Below are 20,188 nucleotides of genomic sequence, written 5' to 3' on the forward strand. Positions count from 1 at the left end.
ACAGGAAGATGAGAGATTATGTAAATTGTTAATAGGGGCAGTATGAATAAAACAGTAGGTGCAGACCCCTTCATTCTATTTCTGTTTTAAAAAAATGCCTTTAGGCCTTGTTTAATGCGACGCTGTTGTTAATGCAGGTTTAACTGGTAAATTACTGGTCATTTACCCCCCGCGGGAGACCCATTTTGTGGACTTTCCCTGATATCCACTGGTGTGTGTAGCCCTTCCACTTCTAAACTGACTACATTGCTCTATACAGCTTACAGGTATGGAGCTATCATATAGGAACCTCTGCAAGGTTGATTAGCTCAGCCTTTTGTGATTTGTTTTTTTGGATTTGGAATTGTCATGACACTGTAGTTATGTATATATGTGATGTTCATTACTATTTTTCGTTTATTTAGTAGTGTAAATTCTTCATGCGTTTCCCTGAAGAAGCCGTTACGGCGAAACCAGTTGGAAACAAAGGCGCAGTGAATAATACTACTTTTATACATGGAATATTTGGCTGTATAAAATTATTTTAGATACTTTTTTGATAAATAAATGTTTATACTTCTAAAATAAAAACTTTGTGTTGTCACATGTCTGAGCATCTTTAAAGTCCTGTATTCCACAGCCCTTTTTGAGCTTCATTCTGTTTCACTGATACAAGGATCATTTTTATTAACCCTTTCATGCCCCCTTCTCTCCTACACATCTCTCTCCATCCTGTAGCTGTATGTGACCAGTAAAATAACCCTTCACTTCCTCCTTCCTCTGTGCATTACCTGTACAATACTGTATCTGGTGCATTTCCAGAAATTGGTAAAAAATGTCACCTTGCGGTGTCTACTTTCCAAAAAAGGTTCATTTTGGGGGAGGGGGTTTCTACTACTCTGGCATTCTTATTTTATCAGAAAGTAGTTTTTTTCACAATTTTTAGTCACTTTCTATAGAAAAAAAATGTGGTTATTAAATACCTTGAAAAGAAAGCTCTCTCTCTCTCTCTCTCTAAAAAAATAAAAAATAAAAAAAATGATATAAATTTCATTTGGGTACATCATTGCCTAATGGAGTAATTGTCAAACTATCACAACGCTGAAAAATGGCCTGGTAATGAATGGCACTTAAAGAGGAACTGCGGTCTGCTCACATCATTTGTAATAAAAACATATTTGCCATTCCAAAGATTCCCCCAACCACTTTGCATATTATTTTATATATACTGTGATTCTGTTGTAGCACTGTCCCTGTAGGACTTGCTGTATGATAAATTGTTGGGCCTCCTCTGATTACCAGCAGACAGTCACTTAGGGACAGTTCACACATTCCTCCTTACTCCCAATGGCTCGTCACTCAATAAACAGTCCAGGGGTATTGGTTTTTAGGGTTTATTTTGGAACTTGGATGGGAGAAGAGAATAGTGGGATACTCCAACTGTAACTATTCACAATGGATAAGGACAACTCTCACTTGGCCTCACCAGGTTGCTTGAGGAAGCAGCTGCACTGCTTAATCCATACTGCCACATGTATGGAAAAGGTTAAGTCTCCTTGCTCTTTTCTCTCCAGCAACAGACTTGGTGATCTACATTCTCTTCGGGACACTTTCTAGCATCCTCTTTACTGACACCTGTCCACTGACTCTTCTAACTGCAGGGGTGGCCCCCCTCAGGCCAGGCCCCTTGACACAAATCCGTACTCACTGTACTGCAGAATAAGATCCTCCAGTGTCTCCCCTTTCAGTCAGCTTCACAGGACCTCTGGGTTCAGTTCCTCTCTAGCTCTGTCTAGGCCCTCAGGTCGACTACCTGAGGCCACATGGCACCTCTACAGAAGAGGAGGCAGCCACCTCCTCCCTCCGGGACTCCACTATCCGGACGAAAGACCTTGAGCACATGTGCTCCTGGCTTTTACAATGTATGCACTGAGGCACTTTCCTCTGCCAAATCACCAGGGCTGTATCAAACACCTGTGCACTTATTTGTCAGGTTTCCTCCCACTGTCCAAAATGCCTCCCTATTGGGTAAGTGTGAAACACTCTGCAGACAGAATGAGTTGCACCTGAGCACAATGAGCAGACCTCACTAACAGATCCTGCTCTCTGGTAGGCAGAGAACAATATAGATTTACCTGCAATGCCTCTGGTAAGCAGACAGCATTCAAAACTATACTGTCTCTTTTTAGCACCCACCTAGGAGGGTGCTACATCATACTTGCCAAATATACTGCAGAAATCTCCCTCCACTAAGTCTGGCTGCAGCCATTTTAACTGTTGGCAGCTGAAACTGCTGTCTCTTCACTTCCTGGATTTACACAGAGGCACACAGATGCACACACACACACATATATATATATACAGACAGACAGACACACTCACACCACTGCTTGCCTGCACATTTCTCCTCATGGATCTCTGCAGTCTCTTGTTATCTCCGCCCTCATCCAGCCCCTCCAGCTCTGCAGCTCTCATCGGCTTTCCTATGACTCACCCCTCCTCCCTTGCTGACAAACTCTCACGAGAGCGAAAGAGAGAGCTGTGCAAGATGTCATTAGTGTAGGCTTAATACCAGACAAGAAAGAGGACGTGGGCTGTAGAAGGTATGTACTGGCAGAAAAAAAAATGTTTTACTATCCAAAGTTAAAACAACAAGGACAGAAGATTTAATAGATGGAAAGATGAAAAAAATGACTGAAGGTGCGCTGTAAGTGGTTATATGTCAGTGTTTCAGTCTCATCACTTTATCTAAACATCGTTTATTTATATTGCTTATGTGAATGCCAAGTTTAATCCCGTTTTTTTCCACAGCTCTTAACCTCCTAGGCGGTAATCCCGAGCGTGACTCGGGGTTGGTTTTTCATATCAGGAGCGGTAACCCCGAGTCACGCTCGGGGTGGATTGCAGAGAGCGCAGCGGTGTTCTCTTACCTTATCCTGGCGATCCAGCGATGATCTCTCATTGCTGAGATCGCCAGCCGAGAGTCCCGCCACTCCTCTGTCCCTCCGTCGCTCCGATCACTTCCTAGTTCCGTTCCCTGCAGCAGCAATGCTGCATGGGAGCGGAACTAGGGAGGGAAATTAAAAAAAAAAAAAAAAAACGTTACACAAAACACATTTTGTATTATATATATATATATATATATATATATATATATATATATGCATATATATATATATATATATATATATATGCATATATATATGCATATATATATATATATATATATACATATGCATATACATATATGCATATATATATGCGCATATATATATATATATATATATATATATATATATATATATATATATATATATATATACCGGTATATATATATGTATATATATATACATATATATATGTATATATATATATATATATATATATATATATATATATGCACACACATAGATATATATATATATATATATATATAATTATATTATTGATTCAATTATAATTCATGCGTTATATATATATATATATATATATATATATATATATATATATATATACACACATATATCTATAATATATAATGCATGAATTATAATCTAATCAATAATATAATTTTATTATATATATATTATATATTAAATAATAAAATAATATTATTGATTCGATTATAATTCACGTGTTTGTGTTTCAAATTTATCACATCTGGGATGTCTACTAGACTCTTGTTTTGGTCAGGTTTAAGTCAGTAATTACTAAGAATTGTAGGCCTATAATACATAACGCCAAATTTCCATGAAGAAAATTGTACCGCTTTTAGTATGTAATTCCTGACATAATCATACCGCCAGGGAGGTTAATAGATAATATTTTTTATATTCATATATATTTGCTGCCCCCAAAGAAACCTACATTATATGTGTCTAACAAATATAATTTGTTTGTGAAAGTCAATTAATCCTGAAACAGCTGTAGATATTACAAATTCTTAAAGTAACACCTTACTTATCATTTCTGAATAAGTCTATTACAGGTTTGTTTTTGCAAACTCCCAGTTTATAGGTTTGACTTGACTATAGAAAATTAAAGACACATCACAGACCAACTACGTTATCAGAATATCATTAATGTTGTTTGTGTGTATATACCCTCTCTCTCTCTCTCTCTCTCTCTCTCTCTCTCTCTCTCTATATATATATATATATATATATATATATATATATATATATGTATATATATATATATATATATATATATATATATCCATAAACTTCAGCTGATTTGATGTTTTTTTTTTTTTTTTTTTTTCCTTGCCTGTAAGCCATAGCCATAGGCCAGTTTCTATAAAAATTACCAAAATACCAGATAGATACACAGAATAGCTTTACTGAATCGTAATTAAAATCCTAGGTCATATAATCTTTCATGCAATTACACTGTATATAAAATTAAAAAAAAATTGTAATTGTTTGATGTTCCAGATGGCTTTTTAAAAACCTATATATATTTAAAACAAAGTAATACAGGGGTTGATTTACTAAAACTGGAGAGTGCAAAATATGGTGCAACTGTACAGGGTAGCCAATCAGCTTCTAACCTCAGCTTGTTCAATTAGGCTTTGACAAGAAAAAAAACAGAAGCAGACTGGTTTCCTTACACCGGATTTTGCACTCTCCAATTTTAGTAAACCAACCACATGGTGTAATAACATGTTTATCTAGTAACAAAGTTAAGTTGTGGTTTACAAGAAGACCACTAGGTGTCACCAGAACACTAATTTAGGTGAATATCTTAATTCTGCACCTTCATTGAAAAGTATACATGTACACAATTAGAGGTGAGTAAATTAAAGTGGAACTAAACTCTTTTGAGCAAGATTGACTTTTTTAATTCCCTGTTACTTGTTTAAATGTTTTTTACATTTCTTCCATTGCTTCCTGGTTTCTGACCTAGGCCATACATCCCAAATCTACACGGGCATTTTTTTGTTTCTTTTATCTGGCGGAGGGGAGAAGAGGCTTTCTCAGCTAAGCACACTCTCATACTTGAATGCATAAGCTAAGGGCAGATGGATTCTAGGGAATAAATGCTACATGAATCATCTGTTCTTACTGAAAATGGCCGTGGCTACAAATGCTAAGGGTGTGTTATTCACAGTGATTTCAAAACTGCGTAAAGCACGAAGACATGGTTGGGTGGGGGAGTTTGCTTCAAATTAGAGATCAACGGATTATGGGCAAAGCTGATATATCGAGGGCCGATATGGACTTTCCCCGATATACCGGAATCTGCTTTTTATTTACCGATATTGCCGATATTTCAGGGAAAGTGCTTGTGCAGGGGTGATGCCTGCAGCTAGAGGCATGACCCCGGTACCGGTGTCCATGGCCGACGGTCGGCTATGTTGTAATGACAACCGATGCGGCTGAGAAGCCGCTCGACTGTCATTCCAAGGAGCGGGAGGGGACGTAACCCCCCCTCTCCCCCCTTCCACGGCTCGCCGTCCCACCGGGAGACCCGAGTACACGGCACCAAATTCAAAAAAATTACAGCATTCAAAACAGGCAAACTTGGCATTTTGAATTCTTTTAAGTGTAGAGGAGGGGTTTGGGGTCTGCACAATGTAAACCTGTGGCTTTTTGTAACCAATAGGCAGGCTTGATCCACCCGCTGACTTGTATACAATTTTTGGGCAGTTTCTAGGCATTTTCGCAGCTCGCTTGGGTCTCCCGTCCCATTTCTTTGAATTCAGCGCCGCTGCGTACCCGGAAGTGATGTCATGACATGACATCACTTCCGGGTACTGGCGGCGTCGAATGAAAAAAACATACAGCATTCAAAACAGCCAAACTTGGCGTTTTGAATGCTTTTAAGTGCAGAGGAGGGGTTTGGGGTCTTTTAGACCCCGAGATCCCTCCACCACAGTACCTGTAGACATTAAAAAAAAAAAAATTTCTTTTAATGTCCGAAAATATCGGCAGATATCGGCCGATACCGATACCCGATGACCAAAATATCGGTATCAGCGGTAAAAAAACGATATCGGTCAATCACTACTTTGAATATTAAAGCTGAATTAAATAGTATCTTCAGTTTTTGGTGCTCAGATACAGTTTAGGTTTCTTTTTAATTTTCGAAATTTGTATTTAACTCAGATTAAGGTGATACATTTAATGTCAGGCATGCAGAAAAGTTTGGCAGCTTGTGTGGAACAGTTTTGTGATATTCTATTTAGTGTACTTCCATTCAGTCACTTCTTTATATTTTTGGCCTTCACCAGCCAGCCAGGAGAGGGGTGTCCCCAACCCCCTCCCCCCTGTCCCCATCCCCGTCATGTAATAGCATTTCAAGAGTATATATATTCATCCATTTCTGGGCATACAAAGAACTAAAACATCAATGTACTGCTGTGCTGTTTAAAGCCTCCACCACTAGTCACAGTGTTTCTTATTCTTACTCACCACCATGTGTTTTACTAAGTGGATGTCACATTTTTCATTGATAAAACTTGCTGTTAGTGTTAGCTATCACTCATTCCTATTGTCACTTTCCATTTGTTTTGGGGGCTCAGAGTGGTGGCAAGACCATGGCAACATATAAAGTCAGACAGTTTTAGTTACACTGGGGTCAGAGTAGGGTGCAAAATATGAAATGAAGTTAGGAGATAGGGAGGGTAATTCCCTGCTTGTTTTCTGTGTTCCCTGAAATTCCTGAGCACTGGAGATCATCAAGGGTTTTTTTTTTATCTTGATGCACATTTTCTTTTCAAATGTTTCAAAAGAGTATGGAACTAAGCAGGGGGTGTACCTGGGATGCCAGGGATCTCTGTTGTGTTGAGCCTTCTTGAGATCTAGAGGACTTATTCATGAAATTACAATGAATAAGAATGCCCACCTGATGACCCCACCACACCAATCCCAACTTTAAAGGTGCTGACTTACCATAGTAATTAAAACATTGAGTCCTCTTATATCCACTGTCTGTCTCTTTTATTTCACAAGTAAGAGCTGCTGTCTGGGCAGTGGCGTAGCGGGTGCTGAGGGGGCCACTCGCACCGGGCGCAACATTTAGGGGGGCGCATCCCACGCCCGCCATCTGCCGGATCATAGTGTCCCTTTATTCTGATGATGCCCCGTCCAGCGGCCCGCCCGCCCGCACTTCTCTTCTTGGCTCCGTGACTGCTGCTTGGTGCAGGAAGAGTGGCAGACCGCTGAAGGTGTTACGTGCGGCCAGGGGCGGGGTGGGGCTGGTTGGACTCGTGGGTGAAGATGACAGTCTTGTGCATGTGCAGCACTGCTTCCGGAATCTCCCCCTGCTATCCGGGCTATGTAGGGGGCGCAAATTACTTGCATTGCCCCGGGTGCTGACAACCCACGCTACGCCACTGTGTCTGGGAGTACAAGTTTCACAACTCCATCGTCACCATGAGGTTCTCTGGTGAAGATCAGGAACTCTTAGGTGTTGCCCTTCACAGTTAATGTTTGCCACCCACAGTCAGCTCTTGATTTTGGTATTTTCTGTATTTGGTTCTGAAACTAGGAGTATCTAAGTCCCTAACCCCGACCAGCAGCGTTTTGTCCGTCCTTTGGCCTCATCAATGAAATCACAAAGAATGATGATTCTGGTAAAGGACCTACACTTTATTGTCAAAAGTACTAGGAAACCTGCCTTTAAACGCACATGAACTTTAATAGCATCCCATTCTTAGTCCGTAGGGATCAATGTTGAGTTGGCCCACCTTTGGCAGCTATAAAAGCTGCAACTCTTATGGGATGGCTGCCCACAAGGTTTAGGAGTGTGTCTATGGGAATGTTTGACCATTCTTCCAGAAGTGCATTTGTGAGGTCAGGCACTGATGTTAGAAAAAAGACCTGGCTTGCAGCCTCCGCTCTAATTCATCCCAAAGGTGTTCTATCGGGTTGAGGTCAGGACTCTGTTCAGGCCAGTCAAGTTCCTGCACCCCCAACTCGCTCATCCATGTCTTTATGGACCTTGCTTTGTGCACTGGTCCAAATAATTTGGTGGAGGGGGGATTATGGTGTGAGGTTGTTTTTCAGGGGTTGGGCTTGGCCCCTTAGTTCCAGTGAAGGGAACTCTTAAGGTGTCAGCATACCAAGACATTTTGGACAATTTCATGCTCCCGGCTTTGTGGGAACAGTTTGGGGATGGTCCCTTTCTGTTCCAACATAACTGCGCACCATTGCACTAAGCAAGATCCATAAAGACATGGATGAGTGAGTTTGGGGTGGAGGAGCTTGACTTGCCTGCACAGAGTCCTAACCTCAACTGTGGTAGTCCGTGTCCATCTAACTACCCCATAGAGGACAGTGAGCTGTGCCTGCTCTGTATAGCGGAGCGATTATGGACCTGTCATGTGCCTGCTTAGTGGGGCTAAGCAGAGACATCCCTCACTGAGCAGGCAGATCCACTTTGACGGATTCTGCTTCGCCTGAAAGGGCCTAAGGCAGAATGACATATCTTGCTCCCACAACTCTTAAGAACCCCCCACCACAATTCCCGGGAGGCTGCTGAACCCACCGAGCAGCCTTGGGGACAGGGCATTGTTTTCTGCTATTTTGGAAGACTACAAAAAACCTTCCCCATGTTATAGGGAAGAGAGGGAGGTGGTATGTAGTCCTAACACAGTCCCTATCCTAGGGTGGCAATGCTGCTCAGTACCATTGTCACCCTAGGACAGGAAGTCAGTTAATGGCAGGATTACCAAGTAAAATAAAACAAATGCAGCCATCACATCTAAGGACCAGTAAGCTGCAATACTATTAATTTTTGTTTTTAGGTTTAATTATGTGTTATGAAATGCACACAAGCATAATGTGCAACATAATATGCGTTTAAAGTGAAGTGTGGGAATGGTAAATAAACATTTATACTCACCTAGATGACTGCAGCACCGATACAGTCCTTCAGCTGTCTTCTGCCGGCTCTACACTGAGAACTGAGTGATCAAAGACCGCTGATCACTCAGTGCTGGGCTCTGCACTGTGCATGGAGTGGTGACTGTCAGCCAACAATTTGTGCTCTGCCACTCCAACGCTCACTGGAGCATTGGGCTGTGGAGGGGATGGGAGTGGCTTGCACTGAGTGGCTGAGCCAGTTGCCAGTCAGGCATCTGGGTGGATCCTGAAATTATTGCTGGGATCCTTGCTGATCCTGGACTGAGTCTATGACTTTCCGCTGACAGTAGACTGTAACCCGCTGTGGGCTGAATCTGGGTCTCCAAAGTGCTATTGCCCCATTTCTGCTTTAATTCAACAATTCACCTAAATCAACTTTATCACCTACATTTTTATCACCTACATTTTTATCACCTACATTTTTATCACCTACATTTTTATCACCTACATTTTGCTTTTTAAGGAGTTTTGTGAATTTGGTGTTACTATTATTTGAGAAAAAAAAGTCTAGTTGAATTTCTTCACATCAGCTGATGCTCTTCGCTGTTGCATGATTTAGGTAATATTATCACACAGTGAAACAGCTGATAAAACAAATGTGAATAGCACCCACTATATTATGGGTTATATTGTTCAAACCCCTATTTTCTTTTTGGTAATCAGCTACATGCATTACGTTTCCATCAAATCAAAAGGTGTGCAAAGTCTAATAAGTTGTGGTCAACCTGCATAGGAAAACCTGTTCCCTGCCAGCATAGTGTGGAGAAGGAATTTTGATCTTTGAGGATAAGCAGTGGCCTCTCTGCAGAGGTCCATGATGCCCCTTGTTAAGCCAGACTATAGCTCTGCAAACAGCTAAGCTTAGGCTTTGTATTGATTGGAGAGCTGTAGCTCTAACTCAGCAGGGGGGGGGGGGGGGTGTTGGACGTCTGCAGAAAGAAAACAGCCTCAAAGCAAAGACTAAGTGTCGGTTCACACTTGTGCGATGTGGGAAGGCTGCGAATATGCAGCCTGTTCCCACATCGCATCCACACCTCTGGCAGTTCACACTGCCATATGCGATACGCAGGGGGTGTCAATTAAATGTTAACGACACCCCCAGTTTGATCGCATATCGCAGTGCGATCTGCCAGTTCGCACAGAATCGGATCGCACAAGTGTGAACCACTGCGATCCGATTCTGAGGCGGCTGAAAAAATGCCTCCTGTGCTTCTTTGGTGCGGATACAGTGCGAATTCAGCCATACATAGTGTATGGCTGAACTCGCATCCGCACATGAGATCGCATGTAATGAAGGAGCAGTGCGCTCCGAATTACATGCAATCTCTGCAGCCGCAATAATGTGAACTGGCACTAAAGGGTTGATTTACTAAAGGCAAATAGACTGTGCACTTTGCAGTTGGACTCTGCAAGTGCAGTTGCCCCAGAGCTTCACTTTGGAAAGAAACCCAATCACGTGCAAGGAACATTAAAAAAGAGCATTTTTGCTTGCACTTGATTGGAAGAAGGAAGTCATCAGAGCTTCTGCTCATTCACTGAGCTTTGGAGCAATTACATTTGCAGGGTGCAACTGCACTTTGCAAAGTGCACAGTTTATTTGCCTTTAGTAAATAAACCCCTAAGAGTCCTTTTCTACTGAACGCAGGTGGGGAATGGGTTGCTTTTTAAAGAAAACAAACTTTAAGACTTGTAAACCTTTTAACTTGGGTCTTAAGGTTAAGGAATTATATATTCTATCCCTTACAATAGCACAGCTGCTTATAATCTGTTAAATTACTTTGTTCCTTTAGGTGTCACAAGGACAACGAGTGGGCGACTACGCAAACTCAGCAGCGATGTGACCAGTCCGAGTAAGTACTGGGTTGATTCTTACATTACATATATTTAAAATGCTGTAAATTAATTGGATTATTAAGTATTATTTGGAAATGAAGTATGAGATAACTCTGCAGTACCTGAATTATAGAATATATTGATTCGTTCATACTGGGAGCATAACTTGAACTTGGGGCCACTGGTGGTGTACCAGGAAAGCCTACTTCACTATAACCTACCCAGCTATATTTTCATGTTATTCACCAAGCCATACTTCGTAGAAGTCATTGCATCCATTGTATCCATGACCAACAAGCCTGGAGCAGCTAACTGTATTCAGTTTGGAATAAATGTCTGTATAATATTAGACTGTGTCTATGCTGTGAACCAGTGTATCTGGTTGTAACTTTGGCCAAACAGCCTAAAAGAATGATTCTTATGGCTAAAATGAGAAATAACCTCTTTATTTTTGAGATTTGTGTTGGAAGGGAAATATATAAATACCTTCTGTTTTAAGAAGGCTTTACTGTGATTCTTATATGTGCGGGTAATAGAAGATTGAGAATTTACTTACTGGAACTTTATTGAAGTTGGACTTACTTGCAGCATAACAGGAAAAACATAAGGGTCTATTTATAAAACATTTGTTGCATAAATGTCAGAAGCTTTAACGCAAGTTGAACAAAACTTCCTGTATTTTTCCTAAGAGATTAATGCCTGTATTGACAGCTCCATCTAGTGGCCAAAATGCCGGATAGTTTTCTGAAATACCTCAATGAGAAAACTATACAGCATTTTAGCCACTAGATGGAGTTGAAGATAAAGGAATGAATCTCTTACAAAAAATATGGTGACATTTTGTTCAGTTTGCGCATATGCTTCTTACCTTTGTTCAACAAATGTTTTATAAATAGACCTCATAGTGATGTCACCAATATGTAAGTCACAATATCAACAATCTGTGTTATGCAGGGTGACCGTTCTGTGCTGCATTAAGGTATGGAGGTGGAGAGGAAGATATCCTAGTCCTTTTCCAGTACTAAAAGCTTTAAAGCTCAACTTAAAGAGGGACTGCAGTCTGCTCACATAATTTGTAATAAAATCATATTTGCCATTCCGAAGCTTCCCTCCAACCACTTTGCATATTATTTTATATATACTGCGATTCTGTACTGGCCAAATATGCTGCAGAAATCTACCCCCGCCTAAGTCTGGCTGCAGCCATTTTAACTGTGGGCAGCTGAAGCTGCTGCCTGTTCACTTCCTGGATATACACAGATACACACACACATACACATATATACACATACACATATATAGAGACACACATACACACATATATACGGACAGACAGACACACTCACACCATTGCTTGTCTGTGCATTTCTCCTCTCTTGATGAATACTTATGGATCTCTGCAGTCTCTGTTATCTCCGCCCTCATCTAGCCCCCTCCAGCTCTGCAGCTCCCATTGACTCTCCTATGACTCACCCCTCCTCCCTTGCTGGCAAACACTCACGAGAGTGAGAGAGGGAGCTGTGCATGATGTCATAAGCCTAGGCTAATTACCAAGGGCAGAAGATTTAATAGATGGAAAGATGAAAAAATGAATGAAGAGCTGCTTTAGGTTAAAACATTCTTTTTGTTAGCATGTTTGCTAGCAATTTTGAATAGCATGGAAATGGGTGACAACCTCTTTTGTGTTGTAAATGCTGTTGGTGCCTCAGCTGGGTTTTGCCTCACTTCTTGCTCTGTGGGTGTTGCTGGACAAGAAGTATGAGAATATTTCCTGCGATGGTGGCACAAACAACAGTAAAAATGGGACAGATACCCTAACTAATCCTCACTGATCATGAAAAAATATTTAATTGCTCTTGTTGTCCCCATTGGAGAAATTTCCCTTTATTTCCTTTATATCTTACATCCATCAAATAGATAGGAAGTAAATGGAAATCCGCTAAATGGTTAAACATCTATTAAAAGAGTAGGGACTGGGAGTGCAAGAGGAAAATCGACTACTGCAGAGAATATATATTTTTCCAGATTTAATGTGTAGCATGACCCCCTTGGCCGCTGCTGGGTAATAGCACCTCCTCTGCACTCCCTGGACCCTGAAAACCCTCCGACCCGCTGGGCACTACAGGTTCAGACATGTTTGAGCAGTAATACTCTTGACACTTGAATATTCGTGTAACTGTTTGCTAGAACAGGTTAAATTCAACGGATACAATAATAACACACCAGGATATACAATAGTGAAACAGGGTATTAATCTTCCAAACCCTAATTATCCAAATGTGATCTGGGAGACAAACACCAATTCAGATTAAGCAGTAGCAATGTATATATATATGTATATATTGGAATATGGTAAGTGAGAGTGAATGCAATATGCTATTATGTTATACACTTATACACCAATGAACAAACTTAAACTTAAGATCTTTAGTAGGTAACCATTCTTCCTGTCTGTATAGAAGATTCAGTCTAACTAACTGGCATAAACACTCTAAAGCCCGGGGGCCCCCTTTAGGATTAACCAAACATAGTCACTGCGCTAGCAAGGCCTTTCAGTTCTTCGCCGGCAGTTGGAGCTCTTAATCACTTATTGAAGTGATATTTGTAATCCACAACAGGGGTAAATAACATCCAGATCCTAGTAACAGATGTATACTGTACATATATGTGTATACTTGCGGTTTCCCAGGAATCACCAGGCACTTCACTGTAACGTCAGTGTCCAATGGTGACCTCCTTAGCCTCTCACAGGACTCTCTCTCTCTCTAGTGCTGCCTCACAGGCAAGAACTTCAGCACTCTCAATGTTAGACCGCTCTCCCGCTCTCCGTCCTTTCAACCTCCACACTGGACCGATCACCTCTCCGTGATCCCCACGTCCTCCTCTTTCAAGATGTGCACTCCGCACTCCAGGCCTCGCTCTCAGGCCTCTCCCAGTCAGACTTCCTCTCCAGCTCTTCTCCGCACACCCGCACTCCACAAGTTCCTCGAAGCATGAGAACGTGCATCTGTCCCCGCCCCCATTTTATCTCTCCTCCAATGATCCTCCACGGATCCTTCAATGCTCCCTGGGAGTGTGGTCCAGTCCATCTCTCAATGCATGATCTCCATCTTCTTTCAGACTACATCCCCCATAATCCAGTTCACCACTCTATGAGAGAAACTGATCTTCTTTACCCAGTTTCCATAATTTCAGCATGGCTGCAAATGTTATTCAAATTTCTATATCATCAAAGCCAACCTCTTTTTTCTGGGGTTCAAATAGTCTGAGGGGTAATTAGTATGATCACTCCAGAGGCCAGCTACCCAATAAAAATAGATCTATGTTTACATACACTCTAATCCTCTGAAGTTTTAAAATTGATTATGATCGGACACCTGCAACCTAGACTCTAAAGCTGGCCATACATTATACAATTTTCCTATTCAATTTCCTTTAGATTTACCTTCAACTATGTAGTGCAAATGCCTGCCTGATTGCATACAAATTGAAAGTGTTTAGGTTTGGCCTATTATATGGTTTTGGTAAATATAAAGGAAAATTGTACAAGGAAGTTGTATAATGTATGGCCAGCCTTAGTCAAAGGGCAGGAGGGTGCAGCACCAAAGTGGCTATCAAATAATATAATTGGTGACTTCACTGACCTATAGAGGGGGGCCTAGAAAGTGGGAGGGGGCAGGGCCAAGAGCAACTTTTACAGGTAAAGGTCATATTCATATGTAACTTCAACTGGCAATGTCTCTGGATCTGCTGATCATCATGACATGTGTTTTTACAGAAGCTAATCTCTGCTTCTGCATTTTACTATCATACACTTCAGTCCAGGTTGCCAAGAGTTACTTTTAAAACTATGGCTCAAAAATATATACTGGATGCAAGGATTCCTGTGATTGGAAGAGGGGCAGATTGGCCTCATGATCTCCCCTCCTCCAATCACACCAAGCATTGGTAAAAAGAAGACCTGGTCCTTTCTGAATGGAGGTCATGTACAACAAGCAGCCTGATATGATCAGCTGGATCTACAGGTCTCAGCTCCAGACGCTTACAGTACTGTGGAGGCTGAATGAAAAAATCTGTTTTACCGAAAGGAGTTGCAGCCAAACATGGGACACCCGTGATTAGAGGTCACTTAATTTTACACAACATAATAGCCCAAAACTGTTTTGTTCCTGGGATTCAGCTTTAAACGCTTCCCCACTCTATCTAGAACAGGCATGTCCAACCTGCGGCCCAGAACCACAGGCAATGCGGCCCACTGCCCCCTGACAATTATTTTTTTTTTTGCTGGGGAGGAAGGAAGTCGAATCGGGGCACGGCCACAGCGGCTTCCAACTAACTGTAGGCAGAGGCTGCCTCGGAGCCTCTGTCAGTGATAAACAGCACATTGGTGACGTCTATCATAGGAGCCGGTCCAGGAGGCAGGACTTCGTATGACAGCGGTCAACGGGTAAGCGGGAGATCCCTGCTCTTTGTAATCCAGCGGCTGTCCTCTCTCTTCATTGCAGACCGCATTGGATGGGCACACACTGATGAGGCTACATTGGATGGGCACTGATCAGGCTGCATTGGATGGGCATGCACTTGTGAGGCTGCATTGGATGGGCACTGATCAGGCTGCATTGGCTGGGCACGCACTGGTGAAGCTGCATTGGATGGGCATGCGGGAAGGGCGCGGCGGCATTTTATTACTTATATACCTTAACTGTAGTATATATTTTATATGCGGCCCGAGAAAATTTCTTTACACACATTGTAAAGGTTGGACACCCATGATCTAGAACGTAATGAAAATGTTTTGGCTGGAGTTGGGCTTTAATCCTTTTTCTCATATTTAATGCGGCCAAGTTTATTCTGTTTTCTGGATAACTACCATATACGTCTGGCTTTAACCAGGAAAATCTGACCTAGTGACTTATTTCAAGGCAAAGGGAGACTTCCAAGGTCGTAAGAAGTCCCCCAACTAAATATGGATTTTGGTGATTTAATATAACTCTCTGCAGGTGTAACAACAGAAAATGGATTCTAGGTGTCTGCATTTGTCTGGTAAGGTCAGGCTATGTAATTCTACTTCAATCCAGATGAACCCTTCCCGCCACAATGTCTTGCGGCGTGTTCTTGCATTTGGCTCAGTGTTGGATGGGTTAAATAGCAAGCACCCAATGTAATCCCTGCATTCTGGCCAAGGAGTTAGCAATGGAATAGTATAATTGCTAACAGGTACAGCAGGATCCCTCACTGTAACAATGTATTACACATTGGCAGCCTGTGCAATGCTTTGGGCTGGATAACCAGCTTTTTCAGAGAGGGGAGGGCTGCGTAGAATCCCATACAAAAACATAATAGAATATGTACTCTGCAGTTTTATATAAGGAAGGTATTGGATTAACACTAATGGGCATTGTAATGCTTTAAGCAGTTGATGTATGTAATTGGGGCACTGTTCTTTAATTGGCAGGCATGACTTTAAAGCTATCCCTTAGACAACAGGCCGGTTATAACTTTGCTGAGCTGGCGACAGGAATAAAAAGGTGGAGAATTGAGAGAGTGAAAGAAAAGAAGGAACGGGGAGGGGTGAGCAGAGGAAGATTAAGGACGGAGGATGGAGAGTTGGGAGAGAACGGCCTTGGAGAGAGGGGAAATCATTGACACGAGAAAAGAAAGGTTGAAATGAGGGTGAACGGTGACATTAGGCAACAGAATATACCAAATATTGATAATAATATAACAACTATAAAATGCACATATCCCTTAGAATAGGAGAAAGACCTGAGTAAGGAAATGGGGTGAGATATTAGCAGATGGCAAGCTATGACACTGACATTAACAATGCAGTATGGGGGCTCATGAGTAGTGATGGGCAGCTCCTGGCGCCAACACAAACCAGTGGGTTTCTTTTGTGGTTTCAGGGTAATATGGAAATATAAACCTAGACATAGACCTAGACATGTCACATTATTGGGATACTTCAAAACGATATCAGGAATCATCAGGAAGAACTTTTTTTTCTTCACTATAAGAACAGACCCAGCCCATACTGTAACTCCTGGTACTTGACTCCCTCTGGCACATGCACACCTGGGATCCCAAACAACTTCTTACTAACAATATCCTTGGAGAGCTGTCTGTCACCCATCTTCAATTTGACTAAATTGAGTGAGGGAGACTGCAGACCAGAGTCCCAGGTGATATCCTCCAGCAGAAATCCTTTAGCAAATCTTGCCCAGGCCCTCAGTTCAGCAGCTGCACAGCAAACTGCAAATCTTCTCTCACACTAGCCTTCCAGTAGCAGCAGTCCCAAGAAAACTGCAATCCTCCCTGAAGAGGAAAGAATACTCTGGCCAAGCCTCCCAAACATTTATCCCCTCCTCAGCCACCTTCTGGATGCCCCCCTTTCAGAGATTGGCTGAGGCATGATAAATATTCATAACTGCATACTTGATCCTCCTCGCTCTATATAGTAGTGAAAATAGTTGTTTAATCCCGTTCAGATTTTGTAAGTATGGCCCACATACAAAGAAATTAAGGGTCTATAATTGTTATCATATGTGTATTTTAAATGATAGAGACAAAATATCAGCCAAAAAATCCAGAAAAAATCACATCATACAAATGTTATACATTGAGTTGCAGTTCAGTGAGTAAAATAAGTATTTGATCCCCTATCAACCAACAATAATTCTGGCTCCCACAATTTGGCTATGGTATGTGCTCATGTGGCACACAGATTAGTCCTGTCAATTTAAGAAGGCGCTCCTAATGACAACTCATAATGTGTATAAAAGACACCTGTCTACAGAATCTCTTTCTTCCATTTAAACCTCACTATCATGGACAAGACCAAAGAGTTGTCAAAGGACCTTAGGGAAAAGATTGTAGACCTGCACAAGGCTGGAATAGGCTGCAAGACCATCAGCAAGAAGCTTGGTGAGAAAGAGACAACTGTTGGAGCGCCCTCGGTCTGGAGCTCCATGCAAGATTTTGCCTCATGGGGTAAGGATGATCATGAGAAAAGTGAGGGATCAACCCAAAACTACACGCAAAGCGCTTGTGAATGATCTCAAGGCTCAAAAACATTGGTAACACATTATGCCACCATGGATCTAAACCTTGCAGCACCTGCAAGGTCCCCCTTCTCAGGAAGGCACATGTACAGGTCTGTCTGAAGTTTTCCCATGAACATCTAAATGATTCAGAGAAGGGTAGGGAGAAAATGCTGTCATCAGATGAGACCAAAATTGAGCTCTTTGGCATGAACTCGACTCGCCATATTTGGAGGAAAAAAAATGCTGACTATGACCCTAAGAACACCATCCCTACAGTCAAGCACTGAGGTGGAAACATTTTGCTTTGGGGCTGTTTCTCTGCTAAAGGTACAGGCCGAATTTGCCGCATTGAGGAGTTAATGGACAGGGCCGTGTATTGCAAAATCTTGGATGAGAACCTTCTTTCCTCAGCCAGAACACTGAAAATGGGTCTTGGATGGGTCTTCTAGCATGACAATGACCCAAACAATACTGCCAAGGCAACATAAGAGTGGCCCAAGAAGAAGCACATTAAGGTCATGAAGTGGCCTAACCAGTCTACAGACCTTACTCCTATAGAAAATTTATGGGGGGAGCTAAAACTTTGAGTTGCCAAGCGACAGTCAAGAAACCTTAAGGATTTAGAGAAGATCTGTAAAGAAGAGTTGACCAAAATCCCTCCTGAGATGTGTGCAAACCTGGTAACCTACTACAAGAAACGTCTTACCTCTGTGCTTGACATTAAGGGCTTAAAATATTTATTTTACTCACTGAACTGCAACATAATTTCTAACAATTTGTAACATTTGTTATCATGTGCTTGTTTCTGGATTTTTGGTTGATATTATGTCTTTATCATTTAAAATACACCTATGGTAAAAACTATAGACCCTTAATTCTTTGTAAGTGGGAAAACTTACAAAATCTGCAGTTGATCAAATATTTATTTTCCCCACTGTATTCTGGAAGCTTCTTCCAGAAGCAGGTAGGAAAATCAAACACCCAGCTTAGACAGCACTGACCAGACATAAACAATAGATCACTGCTTCACTAACTACTTCCCAGGAGTCTTCTAGCCCAGTGGTCCTTAACCCCGGTCTTCGGGGCCCACTAACAGGCCAGGTTTGCAAGATAACTAAACTACATCACAGATGATCCCATTTGCTGTTCAGTGATTGCAATACTCTAGTCTGCATCTCCCCAAGGTAATACTTAAAATCTGGCCTGTTAGTGGGCCCTGAGGACCAGGGTTAAGGACCACTGTTCTAGCCAACCTGGAGACATCAAAGCATTTTTCCTCTGCTGGCATTAGGGACGGACATTCTTCTAGAACTGAGCGGAACCACATAATGATGTGTGAGCACTGCTCAGTCCTGGTGTACTGTGAAGCCCAGCCTGCGCGATGATGTGCCCCCTAGAGGATGTATACTGTATGTGACAGGTTGGGTACAATGGACATGACAGTGCACTGCCAGCTGTGGACCAATGTGGAAACCAGAGACAGTGCTAGAGCTTGATGAGTGTAGTTAGAAATTGAGAGGAATTAAAAATAAAAATGAGAAAGTTACTGGAGTTTAACTTTTAATATCCGAATAGTTTCCTTAAACAACAAATGCACATTTTTCCCCTCCAGCTTTTATGAAGCCATCCCAAGGAGAGATCTAGGAGTTTAATATAAGAAAAGAGATAGCAACCACACGTTGTGACAGAGTAAGGAGGTATTCCAGGCAAGTAGGGCAATGGGGTACTAGCTGGGAGCTGGCACATATCCAGTGACAGGTACACGGGCTGTTGGCGACCAAGAGATTCAGGGCAGATAGATGGAGGCGGGAGGCTGGAAAACAAATCTGAACAGTAAGGGTTGTTGAAAAGGGGATGAATATTAAACTGAGAAAAACAAGAAGGGATGAGGTGATGAAAGAGAGTTAAGTCTGGAGCTGACCCTGGCGTGGAATGCTCGGAGGTCAGATGAGGTGTGCCAGGCAGAAAGAAACTCTCAGAATAATGGAAGCTTAACTCTTTACCCCACAGACACAGCTGCCATACCTAGCAGTATTGGATGTTCTGTAGGAGAAATTCGAACTGAACCACCTTGTGATAGATTACAGTAAAAGGGCTCATTCACACCATGCCCATCAGGCTGCATTGATCTGCATAGACCACCGCAGACTTGATGCAAAGGCACACTTGTTTTCTAAGTGCTCTGTTTACGTCATAGATATGTGGTGGAATCTGCTGTGTAAGGCCTTGTTCACCTGGGCGTATTTTGCCATATGCCTGTGCGAGTTTGCCCACATGGATGATTTTAAAGTACACTTGCCTTTTAGGGTCCCTTTACATGGGTGGTCCGTATGTCCATTTCTCGTCCCATCCGTTTGCGGATGAAAAACGGACATAATGTATGTCTATGGGATTGCAGATGTCAGTGGATGACCATCCGCTGACATCCGTTTTGCGTCCATTTCGTTCAGTTCCGTTTTTTAA

At 42.0% G+C, this 20,188-nt stretch overlaps 1 protein-coding gene across 1 annotated transcript in view; it reads left to right on the plus strand.

Moving 5' to 3' along the window:
• Positions 1-20,188, plus strand: part of SEPTIN9 (septin 9) — a 492,973-nt gene that overhangs the window by 82,235 nt on the left and 390,550 nt on the right. Inside the window, exon 2 of the mRNA XM_082272025.1 lies at positions 10,640-10,699. Within this exon, the coding sequence (XP_082128151.1) occupies positions 10,640-10,699 (60 nt within the window). The remainder of the gene's footprint in view (positions 1-10,639; positions 10,700-20,188) is intronic.

Source organism: Pelophylax lessonae (assembly GCF_965119305.1).
Source record: "Pelophylax lessonae genome assembly, chromosome: 11".
Lineage (NCBI taxonomy): Eukaryota > Metazoa > Chordata > Amphibia > Anura > Ranidae > Pelophylax > Pelophylax lessonae.